Here is a 19,937-nt window from a genome sequence, read left to right on the forward strand (position 1 = left end):
GTCCATCTTATTGTGCGGGGCCAAAAACTGGACACAGTACTCGAGGTGTGGTCTCATCAGTGCCGAGTACAGGGGGATGATCACTTCTCGGGCCCTACTCGCCACACTGTTCTTGATACAGGCCAGGATGCTGTTGGCCTTCTTGGCCACCTGGGCACACTGCTGGCTCATGTTCAGCCGACAGTCGACCAACACCCCCAGGTCCTTTTCTGCCAGGCAGCTCTCCAGCCACTCTGCCCCCAGCCTGTAGCGCTGCCTGGGGTTGTTGTGACCAAAGTGCAAGACCCTGCACTTGGCCTTATTGAACCTCATCCCGTTGGTCTCAGCCCATCCATCCAGCCTGTCGAGATCCCTCTGCAGAGCCTCTCTACCCTCCAGCAGATCAACACTCCCACCCAATTTGGTGTCGTCTGCAAATTTGCTGAGGGTGCATAATAATGAGATCTCTCTATGAGTGAAAGAAGCACAGCTCCTTGCTTGAGCTCCAGGGGCAGTACTTGGAGCTGAGCCATGTCCAAATACCCCCACTTCACCTTGGTGCTCTGAAAAACTGAAACACTTACATATCGAACATGCCTGCACTAGTATCACACCTATAAAACTGCTTCCGAGACTGTTGCTGGCTCAGAAGCATAAATTTTTCTCCTAAAACCTGTTGATGTGGGTTTATATTTAGCTTTTTCATTACTCACCTGCTTTACGGGATTGTGTAAAACTACCTGGAAAAACAAGGAAATGTTTTATTTAAAAAAAAAAAAAATTAAACAAGGTATCTATCATTGCATTGAAGTATAATTTTAAGATTTCTTATTTTAAAATGGGAAATTTTTGACAAATCCAGTATTCTAAAAGCTAAAATCATATTCTGTGTCTGTAAATCTCTGGGACCATACAAAATGCCATCTCATAGGGGTGACATCCCTGTAAAAGATTCATACACCTGCAGCTCACAGCCATACTCTACTTTTAACTCTATGTGTGTTAATTTTTCCTTTCTTCCTCTCATTCCCTTATGTTTCTTTACAAATCTCATGTTAAAATGTTATTTAAGATTTCATTAACTGTTTTGCATTGTAGATAAAAACTTCCATATCTGCTGTTGTAGGTGGAAATACTTACTTTTTAGTTTATAAACTATAGCAGCAGAAACAGCGATAATAAGAAATAAAATTACAAGGAAGGCCGTCATCCAAGGTGAAGTGGAAGGAAAGAAGACATCTGTAAAACATAATATCGTTGCTTTCACTGAATGTTTGAGAAAGAGCTATGACAGGCTCCAGTGAACAAAGCGTACGTATCTAGTGCCTTTTTTTTTTGCTGTAATGTATTTTTTACAGTCTCCTCCCGCCACCCCTAAAGGCTGCAGGTCTCCCCTGAACCCCTGTACATCCTTGTGCTTCCAGCTGTTCCAGGGCATCAGGGATAGTATTAGATGCCTGTGTTCAGGCCCTCAAACTGTGCTCCTACACCCGTACTCATTCAGACTCAGACTGCCCCTTTATGAGGGAGATGTGCTGAGCAGCCCATCTCTGAGGCCAGTATTTGCACTGTTGAACCACAAAATGAAGTTTTCAGCAGAGCACAACAATCGTCAGTGGCATTTCAGCTGGAAAGAAAAGGTTTTCCCTAGTCCCCTTTTGAAATAAGATTGCCTGCTTTGCAGGCTAAGATTCCATCTAGAGGGAGGCACATGCTGAATCTGAGAGTAATCATGGTGGTGTTAGGGAGAGAAAAAGGGGTGGGAGCAGACATTCATCATCTCCTATTGGTGCACTCCAGCTGTCTCAGGTCATGGTGCTGGGTACCCTGGCAGCAGCGTATAGTACCTTTGTTCGCCCCATTGGCACCTCTCAATCTTTCCCTCTCCTAATTGGCACACTGCTATGAGGTGGCAGCTAACAAGAGCTCCCCATTAGTATTTATAGCTAAGATGCATCTTGAATGTGACAAGTACTGGTCTATGACATAAAGATGAACTTCTTATCATGTTTTCCATCTAAACACTAGTGCTTTGTGCTTGGGCTGGTTCCCAGAATCACTCCAGGGTCAATGGAGAGACAATGGACAGCAGCCTACCAATTGGTCCTGAGAGCAGTTGATCCTGGAGGCCACTCACCTGAAATCAGGACTCGAGATTCACACATATCATTGAGTAGGTTATTGACTACTCTGCAGGAGACTTCCTTGTCAGATCCTGGTTCGAGATTCATGGAACTTACAACATCAAAAACCCCTGAAGAAGTCTTTGTTCTTTGGGTGGTCACTTCCTCCTTCCGTGCCTGTCCTTTGCTGTTCAGCCAAACTACTTCTGGCTCTGGAAACCATCCTTGTGACTTGCAGGTGAGGCCAATGCCCTGGCCCACATGACCATCCAGGAAAACTGAAGACTCCTCACCTTTAGCTGTAGAACCACAAACAAACAAGCTCCAGCAAACAGGAGACAAGATGACCATGGTGGGAAGGTTCCCCAGATTTGTCAGTAATTCATCAGAATTGAAATTTTAGTTCTCATTAAATTGCTGGTAAATAGCTCTTCCTGTGTTACATTAGTGGAGGTGTTGCCTATGGTCCCTCTGTGTAAAACATGGTAAAATGGCATCTATGACTATTCCTAGTCTGCTGGCAATAGGGGTAGCCTAACCTACAGTAGAGGTTGGGCTTTCACATGGCTAAGAGCAGATGAGATGAATCCAACCCATTGGTACCCCATAGACCTTTCTGATGTTGTACAACTAGTTTGAGGGAGAAGTAGCAAATGCCTGGCATTCACTCACCTGCCACGTTCATGTCAACCACCACTTCATCGTACCAGTTCTCAAAAAAGACACTGCAGGTGTATTTCCCTTTGTCCAAGAGCGTAACGTTTTTCAGGTGAAGAGACAGGTTTCCCCTATGAAATTCAGACTGAAAAAGGTTTGTCCTGCCCCGGTACGTCTCATCCTCATGAACTGGATTGTATGTGTTTTTTCCATCGTAAGTAGTCACATCAATCCTTTTGGAGTTTCCAGTAAATATCCACTGAACCGAAAGTCTCTCAGGGATTATGTTAACTTTCAGTTGACAGGGAAGGATGACTCCTTTTCCAATGATGCCAGTGACAGGTTTGTCAGGAGGAATAATTTTATACGAGCCTGCAAGAAGATTTGTAAATCTTACCTGTCATAGAATCATAGAATCAATCATAGAATCATAGAATCATATAGTTTGAGTTGGAAGGAACCTTCAAAGGTCATCTAGGCCAACCTCCCTGCAATTACCAGGGACATCAACTAGATCAGGTTGCTCAGAGCCCTGTCCAGCCTGAATGTTTCAAAACCTTGAATGTTTCCAGGGATGGGACACGACCTCTCTGGGCAACCTGAGCCAGTGTCTCATCACCCTCAGTGTAAAATATTTCTTCCTTATATCTAAGTCTAAATCTACCCTCTTTTAGTTTAAAACCATTACCCCTTCACCTGTCACAACAGGCCCTGCTAAAAAGTTTGTCCCATCTTTCTTAAAAGTCCCTTTTAAGTATTGAAAGGCCACAATAAGGTGTCCCTGAAGCCTTCTCTTCTCCAGGCTGAACAACCCCAACTCCCTCAGCCTGACTTCATAGGAGAGGTGCTCCAGCCCTCTGATCATTTTTGTGGTTGTCCTTCCTCTGAACCCGCTCCAACAGGTCCATGTCTTTCCTGTAACTGAGCACTCCAGAGCTGGATGCAATACTGTCACAAATGTTATCATTAGTATTTCCTATAGGAAACTGGAATATGTACAGGCATGTTAACGCAAGAAAAAGGAGCTACTCTTCTCTAGTAAAAATCAAAAAACTGGAAAATGCTCTGCACCAGGATGTTCTTTCAAGAGCAAGTCCCACTATCTCCCACTTTAAAGGCTAGTTTACCAGACATAGGCTTCTGGGACAAGAGGATTGGAGTGCAAAACCTCCTGTGACAGTAATCAGATCACATCTCTGTAGGTCCATATGAGCACAGACAAGCACAATTTTGTAACTGAAAGCCCCTGCCATCCTTTGCCATCCTTCTCCACTACCACATCCTAAGAGTGTAGAGTAACTGCAAAGAGGTGTTACTGAAAATACTGAGCTCAGTCTGTAGACTGGTCCAGAGGTAGAAATGGAATGTTCATCATGCAGAAAAACTAGCTCATTTTGTAAAGCCAGAACTCACAAAGATAGGATTTTGCCTTCCTAATTTCAGCTGTCTATAGTCTTTTCACTAGGATGCCTGCATTTGGCGATGAAACACTCCAGAGTAAGTACATTTCATTTCAGACTCAGACTCCTTGTTGCAAAATGGCCTTTAGCAAAAAAGGACAAGCTTGGTTTTGCGGTTAAACAGCAAAAATACTAATGGCCCTTTACAGAGCTTGCTTCCCCATTCAATTACTACTCTAAAGTGGGAGATACAAAAAGGAGCCCAACCTTTCTCAGCGTGATAAAGAGACAGGGTCAGCAAAGCTGCAAATTTACTCCAAAACAGAGAAAGGAAGCTCCCCAAAAACCAGCTGGACGTGGAGGGGGCTGTGACTCTATTTATAATCCTATCTTGAAGGTTTAAGTGAGTCATTAGTATTGTCTAGTCCTTGTGCTACCTGCCTGATTGAAGTGTATTACGATTTCATATAATGTTACTGTTTGCTTCTGGCTTCAGAAAATGAGTGGAGGGAATGAGTGTCTGATACACACACACAAACACACACATATATAAAGGCATTTCTTCAGATATATTGCAAATATAATATGCGTTGCCAAAAAAAACCCCATGAATCAACCTTTCCTTTTTTGTTTCTTTATTTCTTTTAGTTCTAGGTCTATCCACTAACTCTGGAAATTAGATGTCTTTTTAAATAAAATTGTGATTGGAACAGAACCTGGATTTACCTGTGACCAAATGAATTATCTGCAGAAAAACAATGATGTGAAGAGTTGTCGCCGGCTGATAGCTGGAACCCATCGCCTTGAAGTTTTGTAAGACATCAATAAGCAAAACTTCCGTGGCAAACCTTACAAGACTCCTGTAATCTTTTCAAGCACAGAACAGAAAATGAGAAGAGTGAATCAAACTAGAGCCATACGTTTGTCTATACATTCCTGTATATGAAGTGACACAGGGAAATCATCTGAGCGATATTAGGAAAATGACAGAATAAGCTGTTTTTTAAAGGAAGTTGTGATTCTAAGACTTATGCTTGGCCATCAGAGAAAAGAGAGGTATTTTTGATAGACTTAGAAGGACACGGTATTGGATCTTAAGGGCACTTCACAGGCCTGGTCCCCAAGTGTCCATTACACACTCAGTGTTGAGGAAACTTCTACCCAGGACAGCAACATTTTTCTAGATGGCGCGAAGCTACACCTAAACCCAATAGGAGGTGTCTGACTTCAGGCAGGTGAGACCATAAGGCAGACAGAAATCTTTAAAAAGCTCATTAATTTCCAAGTCCTTCTGGAGAGCATCTACTGGCCGTGGAAAGGCCATATGTTCCTTCCCTTACTCATACTTGCTTGGTCAAAGCTTCTGTTGTTATTGTTATTTGAAGGAAGAAGCTAAAATTTCTAGAAGGAATATTCAAAAATGCTAGAAGGCAAAAAGAATGAATTTCGACATCATTGCAGTTTTGAATGAAATGCTTACATATTTCTAACATCAGCAGATACACGTGCCGTTTGAAGCCATAGGTACAACTTGGGAATTTCCTGACCCAAGTAACACACATTGGGTTTCAAATTATTATTCCAGGCTTTTACAGAAAGTAGAAGCAGCAACGGGTGGAATTCACCTGCTGTATATCAGTTAAGTGTATGTGGATCCTTGGAGAGGAATATGCAGGTGAAATGAAACAACCTATCCATTCCTGTAAAGAAAGTCAAAGGATACTCTGGCATACAGAGTTTAGGGGTCTAAATTTAGGAGCACAGGATCCCCTTCAATGATTTAGCAGTTTTTTTAGTATAAATTGTAGCTGCGTTCCTCCACCTAGAGCTTTTCCTGAGAAGTCTAAAAAAATGAGACCGACCCAGACTACTTGTATCACCAAAGACAACATGGGAAGGGACTGGTTTCCTTCGAGCCCAGGAGCATTTCTATTAATAGGCAAGCTCTGCAGAACACACTTGGAGTTCACTTCCTCGTGAAGGCTAAGCCACACTCATCTTTGCTCTCTTTGCTAACCCATGAGCACCTTTGCTTCCCTAACACAGGAGAAGCATGAAGCACTGAGGAATCCAAAAGGAAGCTGGGGATTGTGAGTGCAAAATGCCGACCCCCTTGTTGCAATCTGCACTCTTCCATTTCTATTCCTGTTGAATGATGATTCACCCGAATGCAAAGGGAGCTTTTCCGAGATTTAGACTGAATGAAGGAGAAACAAAAAGGATTAAATATCCCAGCAAAGCTACAGTTTTACAAATCTACAGTTTTACAAAGCTACAGCTTCTGTTTTACACTCTTCCATGTAAAGCTAAAGGATCTCGGACACAGGCCAAATATTTTTTACAAAGGAGACAAATTAGTGCCACAAATGCATCGAAGATTTATTGCTTGCACATATATGAATGCAAAAATCTTATTCCTTTCTATTGATTGTCTGCAGAATAAATTTATTCCTGAGTTATAATCCATTAATTAAGATTATCTCTGCCATGTGTGTATATAGATATATATATAATGTACTGGTATATACCTACTAGACAAACACATAACGTCCTTATTACTGGCATAAAAAGAACAAATAAATTTGCTTTTGTAAGTGGAAATATGTTTCAGAATCAGTACTTTGCAGTTTTCAAACAAAGCCCATGCATCACAACAGTTTCAGCAAACTACCTACTTTGAGCAACCTAGGAAAAAACGATTAGCATTTCAGCGACTAATCTCTTTAATAAAGGTTGGTAGCAGGCAGCATCTGATTCATAGATCAGATTTAAGCGTTATCCACTCTTAAGAAGTAGACTGCTTTATTCATTACATTAAGGTAGTAAATAAAAAGAAACTTAAATGATCTTTAACGAGTTCATTAAAATGGCACCCACAAAGGACTGTAATGTATTCCCACTGATCCAGGCAAGAAAGAAGCCTTTCTAATTCCATAGAGGAATTATTCCCTGGGGAACCCTTCAAAAACCTAATTATGCACAATTCTGTTTCAGCCAGACATTAATTTCTTACCTGAATAGCAAGATCCAAAGTATCCATTTTAAATTCAGCATGCCTTATGGAAGTGGGGAACCTTTGGCTTGTATCACCCGAACACACATACTTTCTTTTTTCTATATCTATAGAGGGGACAGAGTTCAACGATTTCCTCACTAAAGCTTGAAAGTATTAAAAGCTGAACTTTCACCATGAGCAACTTCTTGCCCTTGGGTGTAACATTCCAGCCAATACCTGCAGATAACAACAGCCTATCACAGGAGTTATCCAAAGGCTTGATTTGCCTACACACATAGATCCAAAGTACAGCAAGAGGGTTATGTTTCAAATGGTTTTGTATTTGTGCAGTGCAACTCATTTTCTAGTATGGCTTTCTGACAATGAAATAAAACTGAGAAAACGGCATGAATGGGAGGTAAATAATCCAAAATGGGGTGTTGCATGAGCCCATTACCCACTCGGGTGATGTGAATTTAGAAGTATTAATATACAAAACAGAGACCACTTAGGAAACCATAGATATTTAGAAACTGCACAATTTAGAACTTTTAAGTGCAAGACCTTATGATTCAATTACACCATCTTTTTTATGTACTAGAGAGAGAGGAAGTTAATATCTGTAGCAAGGGGGAAAATAATTTACAAGACTCAGGCCCTTCACGAAGAAAAAAGACTAATGAACATCTAAATGGGGCTCAATTCCCTTTCACTTAAAGGTGAGACAGATTCTGCATACAAAAGTGTTGGAGGTATGGGGCCACACCTAGGTTTGAAACTCTGGGGTTCTTTTATGGCCCTCAGCTAGGACCAGTCATGTTGCAGAGCTGCCTGCCCCTCCTTTGATTGTAGGGGGAGAATAATCATCCGGTTGGGACGAGAAACCTCACCTTCAAACAGCCAAGGTCACAGCAGCTTGTGATTTCTTTAGTCAAATATGGTGGATTATCATATCATGAGATGAGTCATAACTCAAACTCCACTCTCTTTCACAATCTCAGGAAAATAATTGCTTGTTTCACATGCAGGTTATGTCTGAAAATGCAGGCAATGTCTCTCCACAGAGATGACATTGAGTATGATCCTGATAAATTAATGGAAAGCTAAATATTGACACATGGAGGTGGGCTCCCATTACCAAAATTTTGACCAAAACCTGAAGTTTTCTGATTATTTGCATATGTTCCCCTCACACATGGCATCCTCAAAAAATATGACAAAAATGTTTCTAAAGTTTCATGTACACCACCTCTATGAAACAAAGAGATGGGAACTTGCAAAGAGGTACTGCTTTCACTGGATGCACTGTAAAAAAAAGCTGTAAAGTTTATTGTAGAACTGTAAAAGTTTATTGTTGTTTTTTTTTTTTTTTCCTAAAGAGTAACTCAACAGCTGTGGCAAAGAAAATGCTGTCTTACTGCCCTGACAACCAAAGGGATTGGTTATTTGCCAATTATGCCTCCAGTGTGCAGCTGCAATTCTCTTACAGAGAGGCTCATCGTTTCAGAGGCACTACTAGATTTGGCTCATGTTAGGTAATATCAAAATAGCAATCTACTATCTATGTCTGATAGCTTCTGATGAGTGACATCAAAATAAGCCTAATAAGCCTAAGGAGAGCCTTCAGCCTGCCATCTCACTTGAAGTGGGAAATGACAAGAGTATCAGAATGGTCTGTGGCAAGTGGCAGGATGACACATCAGGGTTGGTAGGACGTAATGATAGCAAGGGCCTCCAACCTGTTGCACTGACACATGCTGTGAACACTGTAACAAAGTCAAGGTCTTGCAGAGATAGACCAAGAGCCCCTGAGTCAATAGGAGACAGAAAGGTAGTTGGCACAAAGCATGTTGGGGGATCAGTGAGATGCCCCTCTAAGAAGGACACACAGCTGGAAGACCGGCTGAAGTGTCTCTACACCAATGCACACAGCATGGGCAACAAGCAGGAGGAACTGGAAGCTGTCCTGCTACAGGAGAGCTATGACATAGTAGCAATTACGGAAACTTGGTGGGACGACTCCTATGACTGGAGTGTGGCCATCGATGGCTACAAGCTGTTCAGAAGGGACAGGAGAGGAAGAAGGGGTGGAGGTGTTGCCCTCTATGTAAAGAAGTGGCTGGAGTGTGAAGAGTTGTTGCTAAAGAGTAGCCATGACCAGGTCGAAAGTTTATGGGTAGGAATTAGGGATTGGGACAACAAAGGGAGCCTTGTGGTAGGAATCTACTACAGGCCGCAAGACCAGGTGGAGCCTGTCGACGATGCCTTCTCACTCCAGCTTGAGGAGGCATCACGATCACAGGCTCTCATCCTGCTGGGGGATTTTAACCACCCCGACATCTGCTGGAAAAGCAACACGGCTGGCTGCAAGCACTCCATAAAGCTCCTAGAGTGCCTAGATGACAACTTCTTGAGACAAGAAATAACTAGCCCTACTCGAAGAGATGCATTGTTGGACCTGTTGGTCACAAATGCAAGTGAAGTCATCAGAAATGTCAAAGTTGAAGGCAGCCGGGGCTGCAGTGATCATGCCCTAGTGCAGAAGTTTGAAGCCCACGAGAAGCACAGTTAGGACTCTAAATTTTAAGAAAGCAAACTTCCAGCTTTTCAAGGAGTTGGTAAATAGGACCCCATGGGAAACGGCCCTCAGGGACAAGGGAGCAGAACAGAGCTGGCAGATCTTTAAGGATGCTCTCTATAGAGCACAAAAGATCTCAATCCCTACATGTAGGAAAATGGGCAAGGAGGGCAAGAGACCACCATGGTTGAGCCAAGACCTGCTGGTCAAACTAAGGGGCAAGATGGGGCTACACAGGAAATGGAAGAAGGGACAGGCATCCTGGGAAGAGTATAGGGACGCTGCCAAGATGTGTAGGGATGACGTCAGGAAGGCCAAGGCACAGCTAGAACTGAACTTGGCAAGGGATGGAAAGAAAAACAAGGCATCTACAGGTACATTAACCACAAAAGGAATGTTAAAGAAAACGTACCCCCCCCTTAATGAGCAGCAGTGGGGAACTTGTATCAACGGATGGGGAGAAGGTGGAAGTTCTCAATAACTTCTATGCCTCAGTCTTCACTGGCAACCCCTTTCCTCCTAGCTCTCATGTTGATGGCACACAAGTTGAGGACCCAGGTGACAAAGTCCATCCCACTGTAAGTCAAGACATGGTATGTGACCATCTAAGGAATTTGAAGATCTACAAGTCCATGAGACCTGATGAAATACATGCCAGAGTCCTGAAGGAACTGGCTGATGTAGTTGCCAAGCCACTTTCCATGATATTTGAAAAATCATGGTGATCAGGAGAAGTCCCTGCAGACTGGAAGAAAGGAAACATCACACCCATTTTTAAAAAGGGTAGAAAGGAGGACCCTGGGAACTACCGACCTGTCAACCTCGCCTCTGTACCTGGGAAGATCATGGAACAGATCCTCCTAGATGCCATGCTTGGGCACATGGAGGGCAGGGGGGTGATTCATAACAGCCAACATGGCTTTGCTAGGGGTAGGTCCTGCCTGACTAAACTAGTGGCCTTCTATGATAGAGTCCCTATGTCACCAGATAAGGGACGACCTATGGATGTGATCTATCTGGACTTCTGTAAGGCCTTTGACACAGTCCCCCATGACATCCTGCTCGCCAAATTGGAGGGGTACGGATTTGATGGGTGGACTGTTCAGTGGATAAGGAACTGGCTGGATGGTCACATCCAGAGGGTGGTACTCAATGGCTTGAAGTCCAGATGGAGAGCAGTGACAAGTGGTGTTCCTCAAGGGTCTGCGCTGGGACCGATACTGTTCAACATTTTTATCAACGATACAGACAGAGGGATGGAGTGCACCATCAGCAAGTTTGCAGATGACACCAAACTGTGTGGTGTTGTCGATACACCTGAGGGACGGGATGTCATCCAGAGGGACCTGGACAGGCTGGAGAGGTGGGCTCAAGTAAACCTCTTGAGGTCCAACAAGAGCAAGTGCAGGGTTATGTACCTGGGTCAGAATAATCCTCACCATCAGTACAGGCTGGAGGATGACGTATTAGAAAGCAGCCCTGAGGAAAGGGACTTGGGGGTGCTGATGGATGAGAACCTGGACATGAGCAGGCAGTGGGCAGCTGCAGCCCAGAAGGTCAATTGCATCCTGGGCTGCATCAAAAGATGCATTGCTAGCAGGTCCAGAGAGGTGATTCTGCCACTTTACTCTGCTCTGGTGAGACCTCACCTGGAGTATTGTGTGCAGGTCTGGAGCCCTCAATATAAGCAGGACATGGACCTGGTGGAGTGGGTCCAGGGGAGGGCCACTAAAATGATCAGGGGGTTGGAGCACCTCTGCTATGAAGACAGGCTGAGGGAGCTGGGATTGTTCAGCCTGGAGAAGAGGAGGCTCCAGGGAGACCTAATAGCAGCCTTCCAGTACCTGAAGGGGGCCTACAGAGTCTGTTTCCAAAGGCTGTCAATGACAGAACAAGGGGTAATGGCTTTAAACTGGAGAAAAGCAGGTTTAGATTAGACATTAGGAATAAGTTCTTTACTATGAAGGTGGTGGAACACTGGAACAGGTTGCATAGGGAGGTGGTTGAGGCCCCTTCTCTGGAGACATTCAAGGTGAGCTCAACCTTGGGGCGAGGTTGGGGTTGCCTCGAGGCCCTGGGCAACCTGGTCTAGTTGGGGGTGTCCCTGCTGGTTGGACTAGATGACCTTTGAAGGTCCCTTCTGGCCCAGATGGTTCTATGATTCTACGAAAATCTTCTCAGGAAGTTACATGCTAGTTCAGCAGAAAAGACCTGCTGTTGATATTTCTCCCTGCTGAGCCCAAGCATGGTGGCATCTTCTTTTGTTTGGGAATTTGGACTTGTTTTCTAAGAATTTCTAATGACAACAGGCAGTGCAGTAGAAGTAGTAGAGTTCAAAAGAAACCAGTTATTTTTCTCAAAAATCTGTAGTGGATTATTATATTAAGCATTTAGATTAGTGCAGTTTCAACAGATTCTCTGCTATTCAGCTAAAGGCAGCCCAGACATTGCTACCTCATGTCTTTATGAAACATATATATGTTTCTATGTGAAACATACAGATATTTTTTTTTCTGATCACCAAAACCTGTTTAACAGGTTTCCTCTCATACATCACATTTCTCATAATGCAAGTCATGTCTATCAGGAGAATTTGTCAGACCTAAAATATCCCCGCCTTAATTTCTTCAAAGTTGAATCAAATTCAGCAGAACCAAGAAGTGGTGCCTAAAAGGTCTATGGTCTTTAATCTGGGACGTTAAAAATCTCCCCCAGGCAAAATATTGTATTCCTGGGCATTGGCAGCACCATCCAAACAGAGATGATATGGGGAATCCTGTTGAGATGCTGGGGTGATCCGAAACACCTTTCCTCCACCTGCATCCCTAAGAAAGATAACACATGCTTTCTATGTGCCTATTTTCTAGATGGGATCATCACCGATGAAGTTGCAAGATGGACCTGTGGAATTCACCTCATCAAGGATGACACCATCTAGAAAATGTCACGATTCACATGAGAAAGCATCACATTTTGCACTCTTCGTGTCATGGTAGGCTTCATCATTCAACAGCTTCACTTTCAAGCAATCTCCTTCTTTCTTCAGTTTTGTGTCTGGAAAGACCATACTGCAAAATTGTTTCCTGCTCCTTCAAAAGTCTCTTTTGCAATGTGATTGTAGGGTATAACACAAATGCACCAGTACCAGATGTCCTGGTGTAAAGGGAAAAGAATATATTTTTTTCCTTTAGCTATCTTGAAGGGTGTTTGAAAGTAGATTCAACTGAGTATTGAGGAAAACCCAACACTGAGTGCTGGGGGCATTCTCTCTCTTTGTATCACAAGTACCAGAGGAGGTTCCAAAGAGGTTATTTTATTTTATTTTATTCATGTCATTTCATTTTATTTTATTTCATTTCATTTCATTATTTCATTTCATTTCACTATTATTATTTATTTTCCCGGGCAGCATTTTAGCTATCCCAAAAAACACCCCAAAAACCACATACACCAAAAAAAAACCCAACCAAAAAACAAAACCAAACAAAACAAATCAAAGCATGCTATTATAGTGCCACACATAAAAGTTCCAGGACATCCCTTTTCAATAATTTTGGGTACAGCCTGGAGGAATGAGCATTCTCCTGAGAGCACTATTTGCCTGTTCACAGCATGGCCAGGAGTCAGAAAAGCTGAAGGATAAAAATGAGAGGAAAGTTGACTGAAATTGCTTTCTGATCTTCAACGGGACGTAAGAGTAACGATACAGAAAAAAAATCCCAACAATACCAAGATCCAGATATATTTGCAAACAGAGGGAAACACGTGAGTGTGTGATAGAAAAGAAGTACCAGGGTAAATTTTCATGGCATACTTGTAAGTCTTACTGCAGTGCTTTGGGCTAAATGCTAGTTGAACAGAGAACGATTTTGCACAGGAGGATGAGGAGGAACATCCCTACCTTGTTCCAGCGAGGAACATAGAGAGATGAATTGGGAAGCAAGAAGCTGTTTTGGTCTTGTAATACGAATCCTGGCAGCTACCCTTTCCCCAGTCATACTCCCCAATCCTTTCTGATTGGATGTGGAAAATATAATCACAAACTTCAGTGGTAATAAAGATATGGGGACAAAGGTTCACCACAGCCATATTCCATAGAGAGGTCTTAAGGTTCTTACTATTCAGGTAAGAAATTATACCTTTGCTAAATCCATGAAGAAAACCCACTGCATTTACTATGATACTTGAATTAACTGGTATTATCTATTCATTGCACTGGCGGGAACGAACGTACCTGCTGTAGATGTATTAATGCAATTTTCAGATGGGAATACCTCTCTCTGACAGCACTTGATTACATCAGTGACTGGAGAGGTGAGAAAAAACAAAGAAAATCAGGAGCTGTTATATCTATAATTAAGTTGTGATGTGCCTTTTTAGTTCATCAGTCAGTTTGAGTTGTGTGTCTTTACTGTGAGAATGCTGTGAGTTCGGATTAGTTCAGCAGTGAGTTGAAAGCAAAGATCTTGGGAGAAGTTGGAGAAAGTCACACTTGTTAAATCACAAGTTCATCCTTAAAATGTTGATTGTTAAATCAGTCATACTTGTTAAATCACAAGTTTCTCTTTTAAATGTTAATGGGAGTCAACAGGGAGATCAATGCAGTGACATTGCTCCTGGGAATTTACTCATGAGGGTTTTTTGGGTTTTTTTGCTAAGAGGATCCTGCTAATTTCAAAAGACAAGATGAAATGCTTTAAACTCCTCAATGAAGGAAAAAATTGCCAGTGAATGTAATAAAGAGATTATTGAAAACAAAGGTAAGGATGGTCTACTGAAGAGAGGAGACAAGAAGTATATTTCTCTTGCAGCATTTATGTAGGTAAATTTGACAGGAAGATGAGGAAAGAAAAGATGTCCTGCATTCCTCTTTGCCTTTGGCATCATCAAGCCCATTATCTGCAAGTTCATCCATAATTTTGCCTATTAATTTGTCTCTGCAATTGTGCTTGTTGTTTTGCATCAAACACGTGAAGAGACTGAACGAGTCACGCAGGAATTTCACCTGGAAGCTTTGCTTTTGGTCCTGTGGATGATTAAGAAGCCTGGATATTGATGGGTTCCCCCATTTGGTGGCTGACAGCTATTCACATACTGACTTTTCAATGTAGATCGTGCCTGACTACAGGTAAAGATAGCTCAGTTTTTGATTATATTTTAATGAAACATTTTATTTCTGCACTGGTTCACGGAAATGTAAGAGTCAAAACTAATGAGTACACATCATACTTCTTTTTAACTTGGATGACATAAAGCACCAAACTAAAACACCACATAAGACCCTGCAGCAGTCTGATATATTTTAAGGTGCTTGAGACATCTATGTAGGCTGGAAGATACGATAGGGCTGCAGGAGACTTACGACCCTCTAGACTGGGGAACGGAGGCCAGCTGGGAAGTCCCAGGGTAAGTCAGCACCAGATGGCTAGGTGTAGCCAACTAAACTGTGCCCAAGGTTTTGGATTTAGCTCGCAGATTTAGCTGCCTATGTTTAGCTTCCTAGAAGCAGGTGTCTTCATGCAAGCTCAGCATCTGGAGCAAGATTCAGTTGCTCTTGCATTGACATCTACTGCTCTTCTAGACACTGTAGGGTCTTCTCCTTGCTTCTTGATGTTCCAAAATAGAACTGACCTTTCATGTAGCCTGTGTCACATTTGGTCTAAAGTGCCTCAGGGCATCAAAGCTGGATGTTCAAGGAACTTCATCCTCCCCAATGATCAGACTCACTGCCTATCATGAATGAACTAGAATGAACTGAACTGACTATTGGCTAAATCTCCGCTGGCTATAGTAGGAATGTAGTCAATCAAGGATTGAACTGGAAGTGGCAAGTCAGTGGCAAGTCAAGTTTTACATTTAGTCCTCTGGATGATTAGAAAGCCTCAACATCTGTTTTTAGGCTCCCAGTTCTGGCCCTCAATCCCACTCCCGGTGAGTTATTCAGGGGTGTAACCATGGACATCTAGTGCCATTGTAAATGCTCCAGCGTGTCTTAGATTTCCTGCTAAACAGAGGTAGCAGATGTGATAGAAGAGCAGCAAAGACTGGGGCCCTTCAGCCTTGATCAGATGCAACACCATACAGTGTAAAAAGTAACATTACATATTTAGGAAAAGATACTGGAAATATTTCCTTCGTGTTTCATGGTAGATTTTTAACCTGCCATAGAATAAAGTCAAGTAACCTTGAAAGCAATTCTTTGCAAGTCCATGTTGGTTGCTATTTATTCTGTAACTTCCAAGAGCTTTTCTTCCATTCTGCTACCTTCTTTGGAACTGAAATGAGAATGACTGGCATCAAATGTTCTAGCTTTCCCTTTTTCTCACTTTCAAAGAGATATATTGTGGGCGGGATTCACCTCATGCATCTTTAGAAATATGAAAGCTGCACATTTAACTTCAATATAATAACACATATTCATTAACTTCGCATTAAGTTCAATACAGTAACAGCATTCAAGGAAAAGTTCTGGAAGAAAGAGTCATTGGCCCTTTAGTGAAGGTTGATCTCTGAAGATGCCTGTTTCTCCCCATTCATTGCAAAGGGAACCGAGGACATCTAGCTCAGATGTAGATGACAAAATCATTGTACGCGTGAACTGGGTGCCACCAATTAAATGTCTAGTGTCCTTGTAGGCACTGCTGCATTCTGGTCTGTTCCCCAGCTGTTCCTTCACATGAGTGCAGATCTGCTGCAGGTCACGTGGCACATCTGCCAGCACCATAGGGATGCCTTGCACACCCTACGACATTTCAGATGATACTGGGTACCAGCTTTTGGGCAACTAAATTCCACCTTTACTTTTTGTTAGATCTTGTATTTGACCTTCTGCAGACTTCTCAGTATTTACCTATTTTCTATTATTTCTCAGTTGCCATCACTTAATGACCACGAACTTGCTTAAGTCAATGTTCAAAATACTGACGGATAAATTCCATGAGCCTCACATTATGTCAACATTACTCACCTAAGTAAGAACATTACTCACCATGTTATTTTTTTAAGTTTTCTTCTACAGTCTTCTCCTGTTGATAGTCTTATTGGTTCTACTGATTGCCTGATACTGATTTAGTGTCGTGAAAAATGTGGAATGGACAAACAGAAACGGCTGCCATTATATCTCCACACAGGTCAACCTTTTAGCTCTCCTCCTAGTAGTTCCGTCATTGGAGTCATTGCAGAAGGGGTCCTTTTGCCCTGCCACGTGGTAGCCAATAACGTTCCTGAGGAATTCTCTGTCCAGTGGGTATTTCATGAACAGTCTCAAGAAATAACTGTGAGCAGATATGATGGAAAAACTAAAAAGGACAAACAAGATGAGAGATATCAAGGCAGAACAGAATTCTTCCACAGTGAATTCAGAGCTGGCAACATGTCTCTGCACCTGAAGAACATCAGGAGCTCTGACAAAGGATCATACACTTGTGTGGTCTCTTTCAATGACACGTACCATGTTATGTTGATTGAACTGCAAGTGGCAGGTCAGTGGCAATTCTCTCTCTTTTTATTCAAAGATAGAGCTGAGCACAAGCGGCTGTATCTGTCACTGACTGAGGGAATTATAATATAGTTTTAATGTAATATGACACGTCTTCATGGGGAGGAATGTGTTCGATTTGAGTTAGTTTTCTCTAAATGAATGGCTATAACTGATAGCTGAGGTAAGTTTTAGTCTTGTTTGAGATACCTTTATGTAGACACCTGATCACATGCAGTTCCATGTGAGCTGAGAGTATGATCTCCCGTCATACTCAATGAAAGCCCAGTCAGAAAGTTCAGGGAACCCTGCCAATATTCAGCCGAACAATGTAAAGTTAGATTTATATTTCTTCTGTGCAACCATTACTGAGCTGATTTCCCAGAGTTTCTCTATGGTCAGCATAACCAGTCCCACCCCGATACCTCTCTGCTTACCTTGCTGTTTGCCTGAAGCAGGAGAGCAAAGCAGTGGGCGGCCTTCATTGCTCCTGTTTTTAGCTCAGTATATTAGATACCACATTCATAGGTGGCTTCAGTTGATGTGGTGGGCTTGGAAGAAGACATGTGTTCCTCTGTGCTTTCCCTCCTACTCGGGAAGAATGTTCCATTCAGTAGGTATTGTGGCATCTCATATTGCAGCCAAATTATCCTGAAGATGTCTTCTTAGCTTAAAAATTCCAAGTGAAACACAAGTTTAACGCCTAAGTAACACTGTAATTCAGTCTCTGCGATTCAGAGTATAAACAATACTTTTTTTTTTTAACTAAACTGGATCTGTACCATGTCCATAACAATTTTATTTTAAATTATTAGCTGGGGACACTAATACATTCTGTTTTCATGGACAGATTTCATTAGTTGTTCATAGGCTTCCTGTAATCCGTTGACATAATTATATGGATTTTTTTTCTTTATTTCCAAAATTCTGGGAAATTCTAGCTCTGTTTGCTGAAACCTCCATTAAATTGTTCCTTATTCTCAGTCTGAGATACTCTGAATTGCTGACCCTTAAGAAACTTCAGGGCCCAAGTCTCAGTCACAGTTTAAATTCAGAAAAGTCTTTCTATGTACTACCATATAAATGTGTGTGTGTGTGTATATATATATATATATTTGTAAAAGAAGTGTTGAATTTAGGATGAACCAGACAATTTCCCATTCTCAGTACTGGTTGAAATGGAGAATATGTATGCTTTTTCCTAGCTAAAGGTGGTGTGCCTTCCATATTCCTGAGGAGTCACAAGAAGCAGGGCATTGACCTCAGCTGCCATGCAGCTGGATGGTTTCCCAAACCTGAGGTGATTTGGCTGGATGGCCAAGGACGGGTCCGGAATGAACTATCAACCACAAAGATGACAATGATGCCTGCAGGCCTATACAGTGTTGTAACTTCCATGAACCTGAACTCAAGCTCTGACATGGAAGTCTCCTGCAGGATAGTCAACAATCTGCTAAACACAACGAGCGAGTCTCGAGTCCTGATCTCAGGTGGGTGAGCTCTGTAGTCACCTGCTTGCGAGATTAAAAAGACAGTCTACATAGGTCCCATTTTTATGTCATGAACTGGCCTGAAGATGTATTCCCAGAATCAGCACTGGAAAAAAGTTCATGAGAGCTTCAGTCTTCTTCCCCCTTTATTTCTATTTGACTGCACAGCCTTTGATAGTACCTGGTGAATTGGTTTCTCCGTTTAAGAAGGGGTCAGGTGGCATCAAGGGTTTCTGTGTTCCCGTTGTCAAATTTAAGGCAGTCAACTTACTGGAGGTGAAGGGAAAAGGATTAGGAATGCGACTGTATGCACATGCAAACATACCCGTTTCCTTAGTCGAGCACCCTAAAAAGCTTTCATTACCCAGACACAGGTCACCAGGCCCTTTAATGAGATGTGTGCTGGTGGGTTTCACAGAGCGTAGCTGAAAATGGTCACAAGAGTTAAAGTGATAATTTCAACATCTCACAAATGGTTTTAGTCTATGTTTTTGTCTTCCCTCTTTTTTTATTACATGCAATACTGTGTAATGGCGGTGTGGCATCTTGTCACGTCTCCCCGGGTTAGTCCTGCTGGGGAGAGCTGAGTCTCCAGCAACATTACTAAAAAAGTTCAAGTAAAATGCAAATTCACCATATCCTTAGATGTATTGACTGTATCCTAGGTTACAATTGCCTTTATGTTTTATCATTAATAGAATATAACTACTTTTGGTCATTTTTACAGATATTTTCTTTCCCTACATTTCAAAATGGCTGATTATCTTCCTGGTAATTTTATGTCTTAGCATGGTCCTAATTTCCACTGTATTTTATAAGCTGAGAAGTAAGTATTTCTTTGCGTGTTATCTCTGTCAACATCTAGAAATATCACACCAGCTCATATCAAAATCCATGCCTGTAACAAAATCTCATGAGCAAAATCACCATTGATTGTTTAATCACCAAACTCAGGAAACGGAAGAAAAAAGGGGTGGGAAAGCACAGTGTCAGAACAATCAGGACCACAAATTGCACATCAGACTGCTTTAGGTCTGACGAGAGGAGCTCTGTGAGCTAAAGTGTGTGTGCAGTGTCCTATCTACAATCACTGGGGAGACAACTCCAGAGTGCTGGCAATGACACCACAGCCTAAATGAAAAATCAGGGCGCTGATTTTTGCCGGCATTACTCCATAAAAACATGCAACAAAGGTATTTTTGCTCTTGTTTTAATCAGGTAGCCACAAGAAAACAGCA

The 19,937-nt window shown here is 42.2% G+C and overlaps 1 protein-coding gene across 1 annotated transcript in view; it reads right to left on the reverse strand.

Moving 5' to 3' along the window:
• LOC106899660 (butyrophilin subfamily 3 member A2-like) overlaps positions 1 to 7,340 on the reverse strand; it is an 8,399-nt gene extending 1,059 nt beyond the window's left edge. Inside the window, exons 1-6 of the mRNA XM_014961548.1 lie at positions 7,173 to 7,340; positions 4,886 to 5,026; positions 2,775 to 3,131; positions 2,117 to 2,401; positions 1,120 to 1,218; positions 693 to 719 (exon numbers count right to left, since the gene is read on the reverse strand). Coding sequence (XP_014817034.1) covers positions 693 to 719; positions 1,120 to 1,218; positions 2,117 to 2,401; positions 2,775 to 3,131; positions 4,886 to 4,958 — 841 coding nt within the window. The 5' untranslated portion in view covers positions 4,959 to 5,026; positions 7,173 to 7,340. The remainder of the gene's footprint in view (positions 1 to 692; positions 720 to 1,119; positions 1,219 to 2,116; positions 2,402 to 2,774; positions 3,132 to 4,885; positions 5,027 to 7,172) is intronic.
• Between the last annotated feature and the right edge of the window lie 12,597 nt (positions 7,341 to 19,937).

The sequence above is a fragment of the Calidris pugnax genome, unplaced genomic scaffold, assembly GCF_001431845.1.
Source record: "Calidris pugnax isolate Ruff unplaced genomic scaffold, ASM143184v1 scaffold739, whole genome shotgun sequence".
Lineage (NCBI taxonomy): Eukaryota > Metazoa > Chordata > Aves > Charadriiformes > Scolopacidae > Calidris > Calidris pugnax.